Source organism: Bubalus kerabau, chromosome X (assembly GCF_029407905.1).
Source record: "Bubalus kerabau isolate K-KA32 ecotype Philippines breed swamp buffalo chromosome X, PCC_UOA_SB_1v2, whole genome shotgun sequence".
NCBI lineage: Eukaryota > Metazoa > Chordata > Mammalia > Artiodactyla > Bovidae > Bubalus > Bubalus kerabau.
In genome coordinates, this window is record NC_073647.1 from 151,293,536 (window position 1) to 151,312,394 (window position 18,859).

An 18,859-nucleotide genomic window follows, 5' to 3' on the forward strand; every position below is an offset into this window, starting at 1 on the left:
ATGGACTGCCAACACGCCAGGCTTCCCTGTCTTCTGTCTCCCAAAGTTGGCTCAGATTCATGTTTATTGAATCAGTGATGCCATCCAACCATCTCATCCTCTGTCGCTCTCTTCTCCTTTTGCCTTTAATCTTTCCCAGCATCAGGGTGTTTTCCAGTGAGTCGGCTCTTCACATCAGGTGGCCAAAGTACTGGAGCTTCAGCATCAAGAAATTGAGACCATCAAAAAAACCTGTAGGAAGATATTTTGGACCTGACAGTTGTGTATTTCCTGACAGAGATCTTTGGTCTTATCTAACTGTGTTTATACTTTGAGGATGCTGATCTGTTGGATGGTTTTGGTACTTTCCCCTAGATTCCACTACGCATCCTTCCAACACCTAATTTTTCCTTTCAGAGATAAATGGTACCCAGAAAATAGCTGGGTGGAAAATTTGGACACTGACTCTTCTTTCTTGAAGTTAAAATCCTTACCTATGATTGACAAAAGAATAGATCAGTGGGACAGAATAGAGAACCCAAAAATAGGTCTATACAAACATAGTCGACTAGTTTTTTACAAAGGAAAAAGCAATTTAGTGGAGGAAACTTAGACTTTTCAACAAGTGATGCTGGAGCAATTGGACATGCATATACACAAAAATGAACTTGGACACAGACCTTACACCTTACACAAAAATTAACTGAAAATGAATCATATATCTAAATGTAAAACACAAAACGATAATGTTTTCTGGAAGAAAACATTAGGAGAAAATCTTTGTCACCTGGGTTTTGGTGATGAGATATAAACATCAAAAGCATGATTAAATGAAAGAAAAAAATAGACTAGTTAGATTTTGTTAAAATTTAAAAACGCCTTTCTATGAGAGTGAAAAGACAAATTACGGACGGGGGGAGGGTCTTGGCAAAAGACATCCAATAAAGGACTTGTGTCAAAAGTATACCAAAAACTCTGAAAACTCAACAATAAAGACACAAATCAGTTGAAAAATGAGCAAAGGGTGTGAACAGGTAGCTCTCCAAAGAAGATAGGCAGATGGCAAGTAAGCATATCAAAAGATGCTCCATGTTATTTGTTATTAGACATGGAAGTTAAAACAGAAATGAGATAACACTTCCCATGTATTGGGATGGCTAAGATCCAGCTCACTTATGGCACTAAGTGCTGGAAGGATGTGGAGTAACAGATGCTCTCACTCATTGCTGGTGGAAATCCAAAATGGTATAGCCACTTGGGGGGGGGGGGGAGTAGTTTGGTGGTAAAACTAAACATAGTCTTACTGGATGATCCACCAGTCATGGTCCTAGGTATTTACCCAAGTGACTTAAACTGTATGTGAGTGTTTATAGCAACTTTATTTACAGTTGCCAGAAATTGGGAACAAACAAGATGTCTTTTGGTGGGTGAATGGATAAACAGGCTGTGGTACATCCCAACAGGGAAATACTATTCAGCTAAAAGGAATGAGCTATCAAGCCATGAAGCTTGATAGCTAGAGAGAAATGAATCGCAACTCTGTGTTGTTAATGTAAGAAGCTCCTCTGAAAAGGCTACATGGTCTATGATTCCATATATGTGACATCCTGGGAAAGGCAAAGCTATAGAGGTGGTCAGCACACCTGACCACTTTGTTGCTAGGTGGTTGCTAGGGATGTGGAGGGAAGGGGTAGCAGGTTGAAGAGGGGAAGCATAGGATGTTTTTTAGGGTGGTGAAAGTGTTCTTAAATTACGGTAATGGTAGAATACATGGTGCTAGACATTTGTCAAATCCTGTAGAGCTTTACAAAGAGTGAGCCTTCATGTATGCAAGGGTAAGAGGTCAGGTGACCTCAGGTTTAAATGCTGATTGTGACAAAACAATGTAACCATAGTAACCTCACTGAAAGGGGTGGGGCAAAGATATGCCTACCTGTCTAACTCTGGAGAGGGATGAAGACTGCAACTGAAGGCAGAAGAACCTACATAGGCTATGTAGTCAAGGTGAGTTACTTCCCATGGGGGTGCTGGTTGAAAGTTTTGAAACCGTTATATGTGTGGGCTGGAGTTGAACAATACAGTAATGGAATAATAGATGGTGGGAGCCAGGTGGGAACTTAGAGATAAACAGGAGGAGGCTAAGATTCATATGGTACTGGTGGCATTGGAGACATCTGTATGAGCTCATGTTTAGCTTAACATAGATACAGATGAGACATAGAGATATTTATAAATAAGTATGTATACATAGTTTTGGAGAAGGAAATGGCAACCCACTCCAGTATTCTTGCCTGGAGAATCCCAGGGACGGCGGAGCCTGGTGGGCTGCCGTCTATGGGGTCGCACAGAGTCGGACACGACTGAAGCGGCTTAGCATTAGCATACATAGTTTGGAGAAGGCAATGGCGACCCACTCCAGTACTCTTGCCTGGAAAATCCCATGGACGGAGGAGCCTCGTAGGCTGCAGTCCATGGGGTCGCAAAAAGTCGGACACAACTGAGCAACTTCACTTGCACTTGCTCTTGTGGAACAGAAATAGCCTCACAGACAGAGAGAGCAGACTTGTGATTGCCAAGGTGGGGGAGGGTGGGGTTAGCAGAGGTAAGCTTTACATAGGGAATGGATAAACAACAAGGTCCTACTGTAGAGCACAGAGAACCATATTCCGTATCCTATGATAAACCACAGTGGAAAAGAATATTCTTTAAAAAGTACATATATGTAAAACTGAATCACTTTGCTGTACAGAGGAAAGTAACATTGTCAATCAACCACAGTTAAAAAGATCTAGTATATTGTAATATCTTCAGTAGTAAAGGAAAAAAGGCCCTTGGCTGATGCAGAAATCCAGTCATCTGTTCTAAGAAAGTGAAAACTTATAAACTTATACTAACTTAAAAACTTATACTCATGACTTAAAAAAAAAAAAACCCAAAACAAGTTTCAGGGAATTCCTTGGTGGTCCATCGGTCAGGACTCCATCCTTCCATTGCTGGGGACCTACGTTCGATTTCTGGTTAGGAACCTAAGATCCTACAAGCCACATGGCACAGCCAAAAAGAAAAAAAAAGTTTCAAACTATTCATAAAGGTATAAAGTAAAAGAAAAATAGAAACTTCTGTTCATATTCTCTAATTTCACTTTCTGCTGATAACTAGAATGAAGAGTGTCTTGTGTATCCTACCAGCATTTAGTTTATGGGGGTCAAAGTCTATATGTAATTAAACCACATATGTTCATAAATGGGATTATATTATACTATTGTGCAATTCGCTTCCTTTGTCCAGCAATATATTTTTATCACTGTACTTAAACTAAAAGAATGTATTTAATTATCCCCATGTTGATGAAGATTTTATTATTTGGCGTTTGCCATTAGAAGCGTGTGGTGTGCAGTGCTACACCCTTTTGAGAAAGTGTAGTTCTATAAATTCAGAGAGGAAGAATGACTGGGTTAAAGGGCACTTGGATTTTGAATATCCATAAACACTGACCAATTTCCCTCCCAAGTGAAAGAGCACGCCTGCTTCCCTGCTCCCTTGCCAACACTTAGAGTGCTAAAGATTAAAACTTTGATAATATGTGTATTGAGAAAATATAGTCTTTCTTTTGTAGTATTAATTTGCATTTATTTTTATTTTGCTCATGTTTATTTAACACTGAAAATTTTTTCTGTAAACTTTGTCCGTGTCTTGCCCTATTTTTCTGTTTTCTTGCTGATGTGGAAAAGCTCTTTATACTATGAAAATTAGTCCTGTCTCCATATTATTGCAAATACTTGTTTCCAGTGTATCATTTGTCTTTTGACTTTGTTATTTCATGCCTTATATAAGTTCTTAATTTTCATGTTTGATGTCATACTTGGAAAGGCCTTTCCTCAGAAATTATTCTTAAAAGATACATGATGTGAAAAAGATAATGTTATAAAACCAAGATTGCATAAACAGTGATTGAGCAATAGTTGAATGAAAGAAAGGTGTGAAACAAAACTGTATACATTGTGTCTTTCAGGTTTTCTTATACAATTTCTGAAAGAACTGGCAAAATATCATCAGAATAAAGAAAGTTGCAATATGGAAACTCAGACAAGTTCAACCTTTCCCATCAAAGACTCTCTTGGTAATTGTGATCCTCTTCCATAATTACACTTCTTCCATTTTCTTTTTTCAGTGAAGGTGATGGCCTGATGTACTTACTGTATTATGTATTTTTTGCTTCACTAAGCAGGATGCAGGCTGCTGGTGGCATGTTTTCTGGAATTGTTGCTCATTTTTTCTCAGAAGGACCAGGAACTGCTCTCCAGGGCTGCTCCTTCCTTCTTGACGACCAGGGCTATGCTTTCCACCTCTCACGGGGATCCAGAGGCTCACTTCCTTTCTTGTTTGTTGGGTTAAAGCTCTCTTGACTGGGAGGTTCTTCCCTGTGTCTCATCTGACTTTATGTTATAGCCACTAAAGTGGGAGGATCTCAGACTACCTGCATTGCAGGGAACTAGAGAAGTCAGTGGGCCATCCTTTCATTTTACAGTTGACAAAGCTAAGGTCACTTGAGGAAGAACAATTAGGCAACGTCCTGTCTGGGTTAGAACTGATACCAGAGTCCAGGTTTTCTGGTCCATGACCCGGACCCTTTTCTGCTGTACAGGGTTCTGGTAGAATACAGAAAAGTAGATGGAAAACCATGGCTGACATTTTGCCAATCAGAGACATCACTGCCAATATTTTACTCCCTGATGACTCAAGCGGTCAAGAATTCTCCTGCAGTACAGAAGACCTGGGTTCAATCCCTGGGTCGGGAAGATCCCCTGGAGAAGGGAATGGCAACCCACTCCAGCATTCTTGTCTGGAGAAGCCCCATGGACAGAGGAGCCTGGCATGCCCCAGTCCATGAGTCGGATACGAATGAGCACACATATTTTAGTCTGCTTCTGCCAGCCGTTTTTTCCTCTGCCTGCTTTTTGATGATATTGGTGTCACACATGATTAAGACTGTATGAGAGGGCCAGGTTTGCAGTGTGCTTCATGGTTGGTTTCAAATCCACAGTTGGTTTGAGGGCTGGGAGTCTCCTGGAAAGACTGCTGGAATGTGAGACAATCATAGACCTGGCCTTAGCCCCACTGATGCCATTATGTAGCTGTTTAGCCCTCTGGAAGTCCCTTCAACTGGATGGGCATCAGTTTCCTCCTCTGTGAAGTGGAGGAAGTGAAACATGTGATCTTTGATTCCTCTTAGGGTCAGTATTTTGAAAGTGTGAGTCAGCTCTAACTAAAGTGCAGTCAAAGAGCCTTCTCCTGTGGCACGTAGACACTAGAAAGGGATGCCACTGTTATTTGACTTAAAGTATACTTTTTGTTTTCTTTTCACCTGATATTTTATATTGGATTCTCAAACTTTCAGAACAGTTGAAAGCTTTATGGCGAACACTTATACACCTCGAATCTGCCGTGAAATTTGTTATACTTGGTTAATCACTTACCTGTCCATTAAGCTCTCTCACTTTTTGGACACATTTGTATTAATAAGTAAATGGCAGACATCCTTAACACTTTCTCCTAAGTATACGCTGTGCTTGAACAGAGCTCTGGCCGTTTGCTCACCTGCCCGTGTCTCTCTGACCTCATTTTCCATGTTATTTTTTGGTAGCGGAGAAGCTTCAACTTATTGACAATGAGTTTGCAGGTGCTTGCCCTCAGCAGCCAAAGTTAGAATCCTTAGAAATCAAGTTAAACGAATATAAGAGGGAAGTAGAACAGCAGCTACGGGCAGAAATGAGTCAGAAGGTAAGATTTATCTTGTTATCATTAAGAGTGATGTTTTTGCTTGTCTTTTAATGTCTTCACCTTCGGTATATGGGGAAATCACTACAATCTTTACTAATGAATGTTGTGCATACTGTTTCTCTTGCCAGATGATGTCAGTCTTTATGACTTGAATACACCCTGTAAGTGTAGTGAATGAGATGAAACATGAAGATGAATTAAACTAAATATATTTAGATAGCATTAATGTTAAAGCTAACAGTGAAGAGAGAATTTGTTACTGTTTCTTTACTATAGTTATTGGTATTTACAATTTTTTGTCATCAATTGGCAGTTGAAATACTTTAAAGATACTGAAATCGTGAAAATTAAAATGGAAGAAAAAAGGAAGTATGAGAAGGAGCTTGCTGAGTTCCAGAACGAATTTGAGAGAACTTGTCAAGCAAAATCTGAAGCCCTGATGTCTCAGGAAAAGATAACCATAGAGAGAATTCAAAAGCACCAGGAGGTAATATTCTAAAATCATTTACTGGGTGGGGGCGGGGGGCCATTTCTGGGCTATCTCTTGAGTAGGGCCCGGGGTCAAGAGCGCAAGGGAAAGCACAGGACTTGGAAAGAATGTGCAGGCATCCTTTGTCCGAGATGGCTGGAGGGAATGGACTGCAAACGGGCTGGTCCATGCTGGGAGTGGGAGAAACTTGCACCAAAGAAGCAGCAGCTGTGAGGTTTGGTTAACAGCAGGGAGGAGAGGATCAGAGGTGTGAAGTAGCTGCCGTCACTAAAGGAAACGAAGCCCTGGAAAGCAGACAGGGTTGCTGAGCTGTGTCAAGGGCTCAGCCGAGGTGGGCAGCCTGGACCAGCAGTAGACCAAGTCCAGGGTTTCCAGGTGATGGCCCCAGTGCAGCTCTCAGGAGGGTGTGTAGTGTCAGCAAGGTTGGAGGGAGGGAGTTGCTCAGGGAGATGAGCTTGAGAGAGCTGAATCTCCTTGGCTTCAGAAAGGCAGCCCATTTCATGGAAGACACTGGGGTTGGGCAGGGTAGGGAAGGGAGCTCAAGATGGTGGGTGGCCGCTAATATAAAGCAACAGGGACAGTGACATGGCAGCCTGAAAGACACTGAGAAGCAGGTCTTGAGATTCTGACGGGTGGAAGAAGAAGATGGGTCAAGAGGACAGAGTTGCAGGTAGGGGTTTGAGGTCAATAATGCAAACAAAATGCAACGTGCTGCCATGGGAACAGAGTTGGAGGCATACAGGGCTGCCACATGGGTGTGTGATCCTGTCCACCAGCATGGTGGCTGGATGGGAGGTAGAGGGGTTGCCCGGTGGCAGGAGTGGGTGTGGGGAGAGATTGGATCCATTGCTTTAGGAACAGTAGATTGCCTTGTTAAGGTTGTGTCTTAGACCAGACTGGATTTGGGGCCTTGCTTCCTGTGGACAGCCAGGGCTTCTGTCAGGAAGTTGTGTTGAAAGTAAAAGACTTCCTCCCAGCATCCACCCTTGCTTGGAGCTTCTCAAAAAGACCCAGTTATTAAATGGTAATTGCACCCCCTCTATAAGTTTGGTATAAACAGTTCTGAGAATTGGGCTCACTTAGAATGGGAAAAACTAGAGATCTCTTCAAAAAAATTGGAGATACCAAGGGAACATTTCATGCAGAGATGGGCACAATAAAGACAGAAACAGCAAGGACCTAACAGAAGCAGAAGAGGTGGCAAGAATACACAGAAGAACTGTACAAAAAAGGTCTTAATGACCCGAATTCCCATGATAGTGTGATCACTCACCTAGAGCCAGATATCCTGGAGTGTGAAGTCAAGTGGGACTTAGGAAGCATTACTACAAACAATCCTAGTGGAAGTCATGGAATTCCAGCTGAGCTATTTCAAATCTTAAAAGATGATGCTGTTAAAATACTGCGCTCAATATGCCAGCAAATCTGGAAAACTCAGCAATGGCCGCAGGGCTGGAAGAGGTCAGTCTTCATTCCAGTCACAAAGAAAGGCAGTGCCAAAGAATGTTTAAGCTACTGTACACTTGTGCTCTTTTCACGTGCTAGCAACTAATGCTCAAAATCCTTCAAGCTAGACTTCAGCAGAACGTGAACTGAGAACTTTCAGATGGACAAGCTGGATTTAGAAAAGGCAGAGCAACCAGAGATCAAATTGCCAACATCTGTTGGATCATAGAAAAAGCAAGGGAATTCCAGAAAAACATCTATTTCTGCTTCACTGACTATGCCAAAGCCTTTGACTGTGTGGATCACAACAAACTGTGGAAGATTCTTCAAGAGATGGGATGGAATACCAGACCACCTTACCTGCCTCCTGAGAAGCGTGTATGCAGATCAAGAAGCAACAGTTAGAACTGGACATGGAACAATGGACTGGTTGCAAATTGGGAAAGGAGTACAACAAGGCTATACATTGTCACTCTGATTATTTAGCTTCTGTGCAAAGTACATCATGCGAAATGTTGGACTAGATGAATCACAAACTGGAATCAAGATTGCTGGGAGAAATAGCAATAACCTCAGATATGCAGATGACACCACCCTTATGGCAGAAAGTGAAGAGGAACTAAAGAGCCTCTTGATGAAAGTGACAGAGGGGAGTGAAAAAGCTGACTTAAAACTTAACATTCTGAAAACGAAGATCATGGCATCTGGTCTCATCACTTCATGGCAAATGATGGGGGAAAAATGAAAGCAGTGACAGAAACTATTTTCTTGGGCTCCAAAATCACTGGACGGTGACTGCAGCCACGAAATTAAAAGATGCTTGCTCCTTGAAAGAAAAGTTATGACAAACCTAGACAGTGTATTAAAAAGCAGAAACATCACTTTGTTGACAAAAGTCCCTTTAGTCAAAGGTATGTTTTTCCAGTAGTTGTGTATGGATGTGAGAATTGGACCATAAAGAAGACTGAGTGCTGAAGTATTGATGCTTTGGAACTGTGGTGTTGGAGAAGTCTCTTGAGAGTCCCTTGGACAGCAAGGAGATCAAACCAGTCATTCGTACAGGAAATCAACCCTGAATATTCATTGGAAGGACTGATGCTGAAGCTGAAGCTCCAATACTTTGGCCACCTGATGTGAAGAGCCGACTCATTGGAAAAGACCCTGATGCTGGGAAAGATTGAGGGCAGAAGGTAAGGGGCGAAACAGAGGATGAGGTGGCTTGATGTCATCACTGATTCAATGGACATGAGTTTGAGCAAGCTCTGGGAGATAATAAAGGACAGTGAAGCCTGGTGTGCTGCAGTCCATGGGATTCACAAAGATTCGGACACGATGTAGTGACTGAACAACAAGCTGTAAAATAAATGTTGGAGGCACAGGTGTTTGTGAGGCTTGGATTGTGTTTATACTAACAATATCATCTATTTTTCTTAACTTTAAACAATTTTTATTATAGAAAGGTTTTCACACAATTGGATGTTTCTCTACTCTGTACACAATTATTCTTACTCTCCATAGAAAAGCTGCTGCTTAACTTCTCATCGAGTGATGGCAAACACTAAAATCCTGATTTTAACAGCATTGTAGTAAAAATGCCTCAGTGGTTTAAGTTGAAAGCAGTATATTGGTACATGGCTCTTGTGCTCATTTATCAAGAACGTACAAATGTCTTTATTCAAAAATACAAAATAAATTATGTGTAGGCATGGACAGTGGCAGCAATAAACCATTCTGTTGTCAGCTGAAACTAGTAACTGATGGTTTTAGTTATTTTCTTAAACAACAGCCAGGCTTTTCTTCAGTCATCTTCAACTTACCTCACCTGGAGTTACTGGTGAGGAACACTGCCTTGAGCTACTTCTCACAGTTCATTAATAATGGCAAAGCACTATTCTAGGAAGAATATGGACCACTGCACGAATTTGCCTGTCATCTTTGTGCAGGGACCATGCTAATCTTCTCTGTGTCATTCTACTTTTAGTATATGTGCTGCCAAAGCGAGCGCTAACACTGTCATCTTGAAGACAGGTGACAAAGTCAGAAAGACAAATATACCATTCAGTTCAGTTCAGGCACTCAGTCGTGTTCGACTCTTTATGATCCCATGGGCTGCAGCACGCCAGGCCTCCCTGTTCATCACCAACTCCTGGAGTTTACTCAAACTCACGTCCATCGAGTTGGTGATGCCATCCAACCATCTCATCCTCTGTCGTCCCCTTCTCCTCCTGCCTTCAATCTTGCCCAGAATCAGGGTCTTTTCTGGTGAGTCAGTTCTTTGCATCAGGTGCCCAAAGTACTGGAGCTTCAGCTTCAGCATCAGTCCTTCCAATGAATATTCAGGACTGATCTTTAGGATGGACTGGTTGGATCTCCTTGCTGTCCAAGGGACTCTCAAAAGTCTTCTTCAACACCACAGTCCAAACACATCAATTCTTTGGTGCTCAGCTTTCTTTATAGTCCAGCTCTCACATCCATACATGACTACTGGAGAAACTATAGTTTTTGACTAGATGGACCTTTGTTGGCAAAGTAATGTCTCTGCTTCTTAATATGCTGTCTAGCTTGGTCATAACTTTTCTTCCAAGGAGCAAGCATCTTTTAATTTCATGGCTGCAATCACCATCTGCAGTGATTTTGGAGCCCCTCAAAAATAAAGTCTCTCACTCTTTCCATAGTTTCCCCATCTATTTCCCATGAAGTGATGGGACCAGATGCCATGATCTTCGTTTTCTGAATGTTGAGCTTTAAGCCAACTTTTTCACTTTCCTCTTTCACTTTCATCAAGAGGCTCTTTAGTTCCTTTTCACTTTCTGCCATAAGGGTGGTGTCATCTGCATATCTGAGGTTATTGATATTTCTTCCAGCAGTCTTGATTCCAGCTTGTGCTTCATCTAGCCCAGCGTTTCTCAGGATGCACTCTGCATATAAGTTAAATAAACAGCCTTGACATACTCCTTTTCCTATTTGGAACCAGTCTGTTGTTCCATGTCCAGTTCTAACTGTTGCTTCCTGACCTGTATACACATATCTCAAGAGGCAGGTCAAGTGGTCTGGTATTCCCATCTCTTTCAGACTTTTCCACAGTTTGTTGTGATCCACACAAAGTCTTTGGCGTAATCAATAAGCAGAAGTAGCTGTTTTTTTGGAACTCTCTTGCTTTTTCTATGATCCAGACGGATGTTGGCAATTTGATCTCTGGTTCCTGTGCCTTTTCTAAAACCAGCTTGAACATCTGGAAGTTCACGGTTCACATATTGTTGAAGCCTGGCTTGGAGAATGTTGAGCATTACTTTACTAGCGTGTGAGATGAGTGCAACTGTGCAGTAGTTTGAGCATTCTTTGCCATTGCCTTTCTTTGGGATTGGAATGAAAACTGATCTTTTCCAGTCCTGTGGCCACTGCTGAGTTGTCCAAATTCAGAAAGACAAATATACCATATGATATCACTTAAGTGAGGAATCTTAAATATGAGACAAATGGACATATCTGTGAAACACTCAAAGACACAGAGAACAGACTTGTTGTTGCCATGGGGGAAGGATGTGGAGGAGGGATGGATTGGGAGTTTGGGATTAGCAGATGCTAACTATTATATATAGGATGGATAAACAAGGTCCTACAGCATGGGACAGAGAACCATATTCAGTATCCTGTAATAAACCATAATGGAAAAGAATATAAAAAAGATGTATTTGTATAACTGAGTTACTGCTGTACAGCAGAAAATAACATAGCATTGTCAATCAACTGCACTTCAATAACATTAAATAAAAAAAGACGACTGACTAGATCAACCAGTTCACAGACTCAAACCCTGGTTTATTCAACTGATCTCTGAAGGCTCTTGAGAAGGTTGCCGTTTGTGAAGAGTACCATGCCTTTATTCCACCACCTGGAATGCCCCTCCCCTTCTTGGCCTGATAAAACCATCCAGTCCTTCAAAATCCAGCTGGAATGCCAGGTCCTCGTGATGCCTCTCCTGACCCCCCACTGATGGACTCCTCTAGGCATTGCTCGTCCCGTGGAGTCTTGATGTATTTTGTGAAATCATCACGCTGTGGTGTAACTCTTGGTTTGTCTCTCTCTCCTTGAATAAACTGCGTTTTTTTTAAGGTGGGGACTGACCTGTATCTGTCCATCTTTTTGTACCCAGCACCCAGTGTGGCCTTGAATACATGATAGGTGTTCAGGGAACACATACATGAAGTGTGGCCATTCATTCGGGCCATCATCTTTTAAGTTTATTTTATTGCTGAATGAACATTTTGTTTCATTTTTTTCTTGCTGTAGAACTTAAGGAAGTTTTTTTAAGTGTCTGAGAGATGTTAATGATGTAACAAAGTAATTATACACAAGGGATGCTGGAAATACAGGGTAATGTAACTAAACAGTCCTTGAGGGAGGGGGAGAATAAATTTTTGTGAGGATAAAAAGGCAAAACATATACCTTGCATTGGAACCTCTTGAAAATTGTTCTTTAACGTCCATCCTTTGTTTTCTAGAATTTAGGAAGCAATGTATTAGTTCAAATCTCCTTTGTCTTCTTTAGCTTGCTTGGTAAAAATTAATGCTTTCTTCTACAGAATGAAACAAAAGAAATCTATGCTCAAAGGCAGCTTCTACTAAAAGACATAGATTTGCTGAGAGGCAGAGAAGCTGAGCTGAAGCAAAGAATTGAAGCCTTTGAAGTGTAAGTAATATGTGTCCATTTTGGACTTTCAGAATGAACGAGATGAAAAAGAACTACTAAATATGTCTACATATTCTAATACTACAGAATAGAATTCTTGTTTGTAAAGGTGATATCACCTAGCTTCAAAGACACACTTCAGGAGAAATGAGGATGAGTATTTTTTTGAAATATTAGACACTGGGATGAAAGCAGAAGGAAATGCCATCATCAGGCTACAGTGGGACCAGACAAATAATTTGGAGAAGCAAATAATGCTTTAAGAGATCATACGTTTCCCATTTCTGTCAACCATTCAGGTCTCACAGTTTCATGTGCATGTAGTAACTAAATTCCAGACAGCCAGACCTGCCAGATTGACCTGCTCTGCTGGCAAAAAAGGGGAACACGGTGGCTCTGAGTTGACCTGTATTGGGAGAAATTGTTGCTTGTAGTGTGTGTGTTGCTTTTTTCTAAACGTTTACCAGTCTTTGGTTCTTCACATCTTACCTAGGATACATAGCAAGCTAAGCATTGTATAGTTTATGGAATAAGCCTTCTTTCCCATTTATCTGCCATTAATCAGCACTCACAGACACTCCAGGAATCTTCTTTCCTTAAAAGATTTGTCTTCATTTTCATGAATGTTGTTTTCTCATTTATGTAGGCTAGGTTCATTTGATTTCTTCTCTCTACCAACCTTACTGTTTTTGGCAGTACTGAAGAGGTAAATGGACCATAAGCGAGAAAAGGAAACCAATTTGGGCATTGATAGTTAATGATTATGTAATCACTTATTTACCTCCATTTTCCCTCCTCCTCCTTTCTAAGCATACTGAAAGGGAACATATTAAGTCATCAGTCGTGTCCAACTCTTTGTGACCCCATGGACTGTAGCCCACCAGGCTTCTCTCTCCATGGAATTCTCCAGGCAAGGATACTGGAGTGAGTTTCTATTTCCTTCTCCAAGGGATCTTCCCAACCAGGGATCGAATCCAGGTCTCCTGCATCAGAGGCAGATTGTTTACCATCTGAGCCATCAGGGAAGCATATCATATAAACTAAATACTGCTCCATTGCTTTACAGACTAACCAGCAGAGGGCGCTAACACAGAGACGTTTTATCCTTTGCTTGGAATAGTCTCTGTTGACTGGCGCTTCTGTTTTTAGCTTGATCTGAATCCCTGTGAACCCAGTTCCTCGGCTCTGGAATTGATTTTGTGCTTGACTTGAGGTTTCACTATTAAGACCATTCCTTTCTTTAGTGTTGGGACGTTCTGATTGATCCATCTATCTTTTGCTCTCTTTTCAGTATTTTCTCTTCAGTATTGATGTAGTTCACTGGTATTGAACTAGTAGATTATGAAAGGCCAGAATACATTTTATGTCTTTAATAGCTCTGGGCTAGTCAGTTAGAAACAGTATTATAAAAGAAACAAGCACTTGAGTATACTAACTGAAGTTTGTGTGTAGCTTTGTAACTTAAAACATTAATCTTTTATCCCTGAATTGATTATGGCCGCTTACCACTTGTGACCATTTTTTTTTAAGTGTGAACCATCTCCTGTGAGACACCACTTTGGTTTTGGCATTTTCTCATTCACCCCAGCCAGAGAACTATTGAGTTCTGTCTGTAGTTCAGATCCATCATCACTAGATCAGCTCCTAAAATAGTGGGACACTTCTGGCCCTTTGTTTTTACTCCCTAGCCGTGACAGTCACAGAACAGTTTGAGTCTGTGGGGCTAAAAACACATGGTGTCTTTTCCCCAATATTAATATTTTTCAATTTTGCCTTATCTGTTTTTGCTAATTTCAGTGCCCAGAGGCTGCAAGAAGAAAAAAATAAAAGCGTGAGTGATGGACTGCAGAGGCGGGAGTTGACTATAAAGAGTATCGAGGAGACCTATGACCAAAAGCTCAAGAACGAACTTCTAAAGTAATTGTTTGGCATCTTAAAAAAAAAGTATCGTATTTGAATTAAGTTGATGGAAACACAGCAACACTAATAAAGTAGATAAGATTAGTATTTTATGGCAAAATCCAGTGTTTAAAAAGAATATACATGTTCATTGACAGTCAAGCTTTCCTGTGAATACTCGAGTTAGGATGGTTTTAAAAAGATACAGTACAGGAAATAGCATCCTCTGCTTGTTCTTGTCACTTCTGGAGTATTTACTGAGGGCCTATGATTTGCTTGAGTTTCTTAGGGCACCTTGTACCTTGCTGAGAAGCTATGAAATGGGGATTATAGTCACTTTTTATGTTTTCCTCTACCCCACTTATACTGCCATTCAGATGGAATAGCTAATGATCTGTAAATTATTCTGCTAATTCGTTATAGTATTTGTTGATCTGTATTCCTTCAAGATTCTGAAAAGCCAGAATCAAAAGGAACAAACTAGAATTAACTGTATGAAGCAAAAAACGATAGAGGGAAAGGAAGGTATGTACAGCTCTGGTACCATGGCTTTTCTCTAGTCTGCATTTTGCTGCGTTCTAGTGGATAGTATCTTAGTGCAGAGGCATTAAGTGCATATGTGGTAAGTTTTCTCTCCAGTGTTCAGTGTAATGTCTGGCACAAAGTAAGTGTTCACTTAATGTTTATTGATGTAATGAATTCATAGTGAAGTGATGACTCAACACAGCAGCTCTCGATGTTTCTTCATCATTGGCCTCTCTCTACTGCTTTGTCCATAATTTGTCATTGATAGTCCATGATATAGTACCTTCAAAGGTTTTTGGAGGTGATTCTTTAAAATAATTCTAATAAAAAACATAGCAGTTTTCTGTGGATCAGTTTTGATGTGGTAGATTTTTATCCACATATTTTATGGATTTATCTACATATTTTAAAGATAAGCTCTATAAGGAATCTATAGTTGTTAAAGTTTTAGGAATAAGTGAATAAAAGTGTGTATGTTAGCTTGATACAGCTATGGAGTGGACTGTCAGGTATCTTTGTCTGTCCGTGGGTGTCCTCATATGACTTTGGCAGGTGTTGAGGTTCTGAGGATATTCACCACAGGAGTACTTCTTTCTTTTCTCTAATCTTTGAACCAGAAAGGCAGCTGCTAACAGCTGGTGGAGATGGTAAAATTCCATGAAAATGTGACTCTGGTATCACCAGTCCAAATATATTTGCTGTTGACAGTGGCTCTTGGTACTACTGTTCAGTTCCTTAGGGTGAAAGGTCTTATCCTGCTTGAGGGTGGGAAGGCGGGACAGGTGGACTGGAAGTGACTGACTTGTTATCCTTTTGGATTTAGAGTCTGCTGTATACAGTATAAAGTAAGTAAATTTACTTTTTTTGTGTCACTGGATGCCAGCTGAGAAACAGTGCCCTCTATAGCCTCAGTAACATGACCCTTCATTTTGTGCTTGAGTTTTGGGACCCAGTTTATAGAACTGCAGGAAGACTTTAGTGGACTTTTTATAGCCAGAATTTGGACCCCTGGCCTTAGCACTGAATGCTCCAGAAGTTCATGTGTTGTCCTGTTTAGTACCCTTCAGTGCCCTGATGCCATAAGATAAGGTCATCGTTGATAGCAGTCTGTTTAGGGAAGTGACCAAAACTCATTTTCCATCCTTCTGATTCTCAGGTATCAACTTGAACTGAAGGAGGACTATATCACTAGAACCAACAGACTGATCGAAGATGAAAGGAAAAATAAAGGTGATTTGGGGGGCAGGGCAGGAAGCTGTATTTTTCAGTTTCAACACAGGTTATCAGCTTCTTAAGTTGGGTCTGTTCTTTAATCCAAAAAATATATACCTTCCATTTCATTGTTACTATTAACTGATACAGTTTTTGTCCTTTTAATTTTACAGAGTGAAAAAAATAATCACTGTCTTTCAATGTTTTTGTAAACCTTCTTGTTTAACTTTTTGTATATTCACAAAGATCAGTGATTTATTGGTAGAATTTTATTCAACTGTATTTCAGTATATCTTGATGAATAAATCTGTGATGTCAAGAAGGTGGCAGCAACTTACTGCTGTTGGTTAATACTACTCTAAACCATGCGAGGTGTTATGACCTGGTTTCTTATTTTTCTTAACTTCTAACACATATTTATGCTTCATGATATTTTATTTTCACATATAGCCTCCTAAACTCTTGTATATATTACCCCGAGACGAGGAAAGTTAGGTAATTGATCTTTCAGATATTTTACATTGCAGTGTATCTCTAGGAACTATCCTGTGACAAGAGTTTTGGGTGGATATTTCAAATGGATTGCAAGGAGTCAGCCAGGGCTGGGTACTTGGTCCTTATCAGAAGGTCACCAGGTGTGTGTGGCTGCTCCTTGGCACCTGTCGTGCTCAGACTAATATTAATACTTCTGTAGGAATTGGTATTGCCATGTAGTTAGCATGTGACTTTTTGATGATACATCTATATAGCCTTATTTTAGATGAAGTGATAATGACAAAATAATAACTATAAAATCTTACCAGAGCAGTCTTTGTCTTTAAGGAAATTCAGAGCTGTTGGCATGAGGGCCCCACATTCCACACAGGTGGTGTAACTCTGGTGACTTGTGTGTAGCAGGAAGTTCACCACATATATGACCGTTACAACTGACTTCACATCACCTAATGAGTAACAGGACTTACTTGCCTGTTAATTTTTTTTTGACCCAATATCTGCTGTTTTATATCTTTTTTTTTGGGGGGGGGGGCATGCCACAGGGCTTATGAGATCTTAATTTCCTGATCAATGATCGAACCTGCACTCCGGGCAGTGAAAGCATGGAATATTAACAACTGGGCCGCCAGGGAATCCCTTCTGCTATTTTAGATGATGAAATAATGGTCATTAGGTCTGACATACTGGCTATAAATGATTAAATGACTTGTATTCACTGAGAAACCTTTATGATATTTAGTTGCTTGGCTCTGTCTTTCAGAGAAAGCTATACATTTGCAAGAGGAACTTGCAGCTCTTAATTGTAAAAAGGAAGAACTTGATCATTCTGTAAACCGTGTGAAAGAACTCGAGGTAATTGTTAATCATACTGATTTTTTGAAATAGATGTTAGACAACACAGGAAATTTTAACTTCAGTCACACATAATTTATCTCAAGTGATCCTCTTTGTATGTTTAGACTGTTGATTATATGACTCAGAGGGTGATGGCTGAACTTAATTCAGTAGTTGTTGATTTCAATCTTTGTCTCCTAGAGAAGCATAGAAAGAGCATGTCCTTTGGGGCCCAGAGTCATCCTTGAATCCCTCACTGTGTGCCTGTGGGCAAGATCTGTGACCTCAGATCCCTTATCTGTAAGCTCTGGAATATTGTCCACATCCCATGGTTTGTTGAGGGACTTCAGCTGGTTTCTTTGCCTTTCCATAGCAGGTGGCTGGCATGTACTAGTATCTACTCAGCTTCTTTTCCCTTCCCCTCAGCACCAGGTGAAAGTTCCTATCACTACATCGGGATCTCACAGATTAAAGCAAAATGAGAGGCATTTTTCACATGATACTGTTACTTTTTTTCTGTTCGTTTCTGTGCTTGCTATCCAAAGCCCAGAACTGGACCTTCAGATACTTAAAATATATTCTGTATATAAGATTTGTTTTTGCAACTGTGATGAATTACTTGAGAACTTTATAGGCTCCTGTCTTCAAATGGGATATATCAGACCGAGGGAAGGAGAGCACCTCCCAGCACCTTAGTAGTATCTATCTCACCTTTTCATATTAAAAAACAGACACATTATTAAATCTGTGATGGCTTTTGGGTCCTTAGTTGCATATGGAAAGTTGGGTGAGAATCTGAGGGACTTGCTATGTAGGACAGGGTTCTACATAAACTGAGTTGTATGAACTTGCCCCAGCTCCAAGACCGAAGTTGTTGTAGTTAGAGTCTTCTTGTTACAGAGAAGCAGACCAGCGAGCTGACCATAATTAAATTATGCCACAAAGCTGAGAACAGACTGCCAGCATTTACCTACTCAGTCCTGTAAAGTCTCTGTTCAAATACGAGTTTTCCTTTTCCAATTCCAGCTTGAATTGGAGTCTGTCAGAGCTCAATGTTTGGCATTAACAAAGCAAAACCACATGCTAAGCGAGAAGGTTAAAGAGATGAGTGACTATTCTCTACTGAAAGAAGGAAAACTGGAGCTTCAGGCACAAAATAAACTACTTAAACAACAAGTGGAAGACATGAAAAGTGAAAACATGCATCTCCTAAACTGTAAGTCTTTTTTAAAAAATGATTTGTAATTCATGTTAGGCTCATAATAGGAAATTGCTTTTTTTTTCTTTTTGGCTACATCATGAGAATGTGGGATCTTAATTCCCCAACCAGGGATCAAACCTGTGCCCCCTGCAGTGAAAGTGCAGAGCCCTAACTACTGGACCACCGGGGAAGTCCTAGGAAACTGCTCTAGGGGAGGCTTCAGTTGGGAAGGTTTTATAAAATTAAAATTCCAGATTGAAATTCCTTCTTTTTTGCTTGCTATTCCATAATTCATAGTGTCTGTAAG

General features: G+C 40.5%; 1 protein-coding gene and 1 non-coding gene across 13 annotated transcripts in view; one reads left to right on the plus strand and one right to left on the minus strand.

Moving 5' to 3' along the window:
• OFD1 (OFD1 centriole and centriolar satellite protein) overlaps positions 1-18,859 on the plus strand; it is a 59,456-nt gene that overhangs the window by 16,729 nt on the left and 23,868 nt on the right. For 10 of the 12 annotated variants that reach the window (XM_055565724.1, XM_055565730.1, XM_055565728.1 and 7 more), the window contains 9 exons: positions 3,992-4,099; positions 5,624-5,760; positions 6,074-6,247; positions 12,280-12,386; positions 14,184-14,303; positions 15,967-16,040; positions 17,278-17,369; positions 17,553-17,651; positions 18,378-18,567. In XM_055565724.1, coding sequence (XP_055421699.1) covers positions 3,992-4,099; positions 5,624-5,760; positions 6,074-6,247; positions 12,280-12,386; positions 14,184-14,303; positions 15,967-16,040; positions 17,278-17,369; positions 17,553-17,651; positions 18,378-18,567 — 1,101 coding nt within the window. The remainder of the gene's footprint in view (positions 1-3,991; positions 4,100-5,623; positions 5,761-6,073; positions 6,248-12,279; positions 12,387-14,183; positions 14,304-15,966; positions 16,041-17,277; positions 17,370-17,552; positions 17,652-18,377; positions 18,568-18,859) is intronic. The other 2 variants (XM_055565727.1, XM_055565735.1) reach the window with 1 other exon arrangement.
• LOC129640454 (U6 spliceosomal RNA) lies at positions 9,595-9,701 on the minus strand. The gene has a single exon (XR_008708824.1). It is a non-coding gene; the product is annotated as a U6 spliceosomal RNA (small nuclear RNA).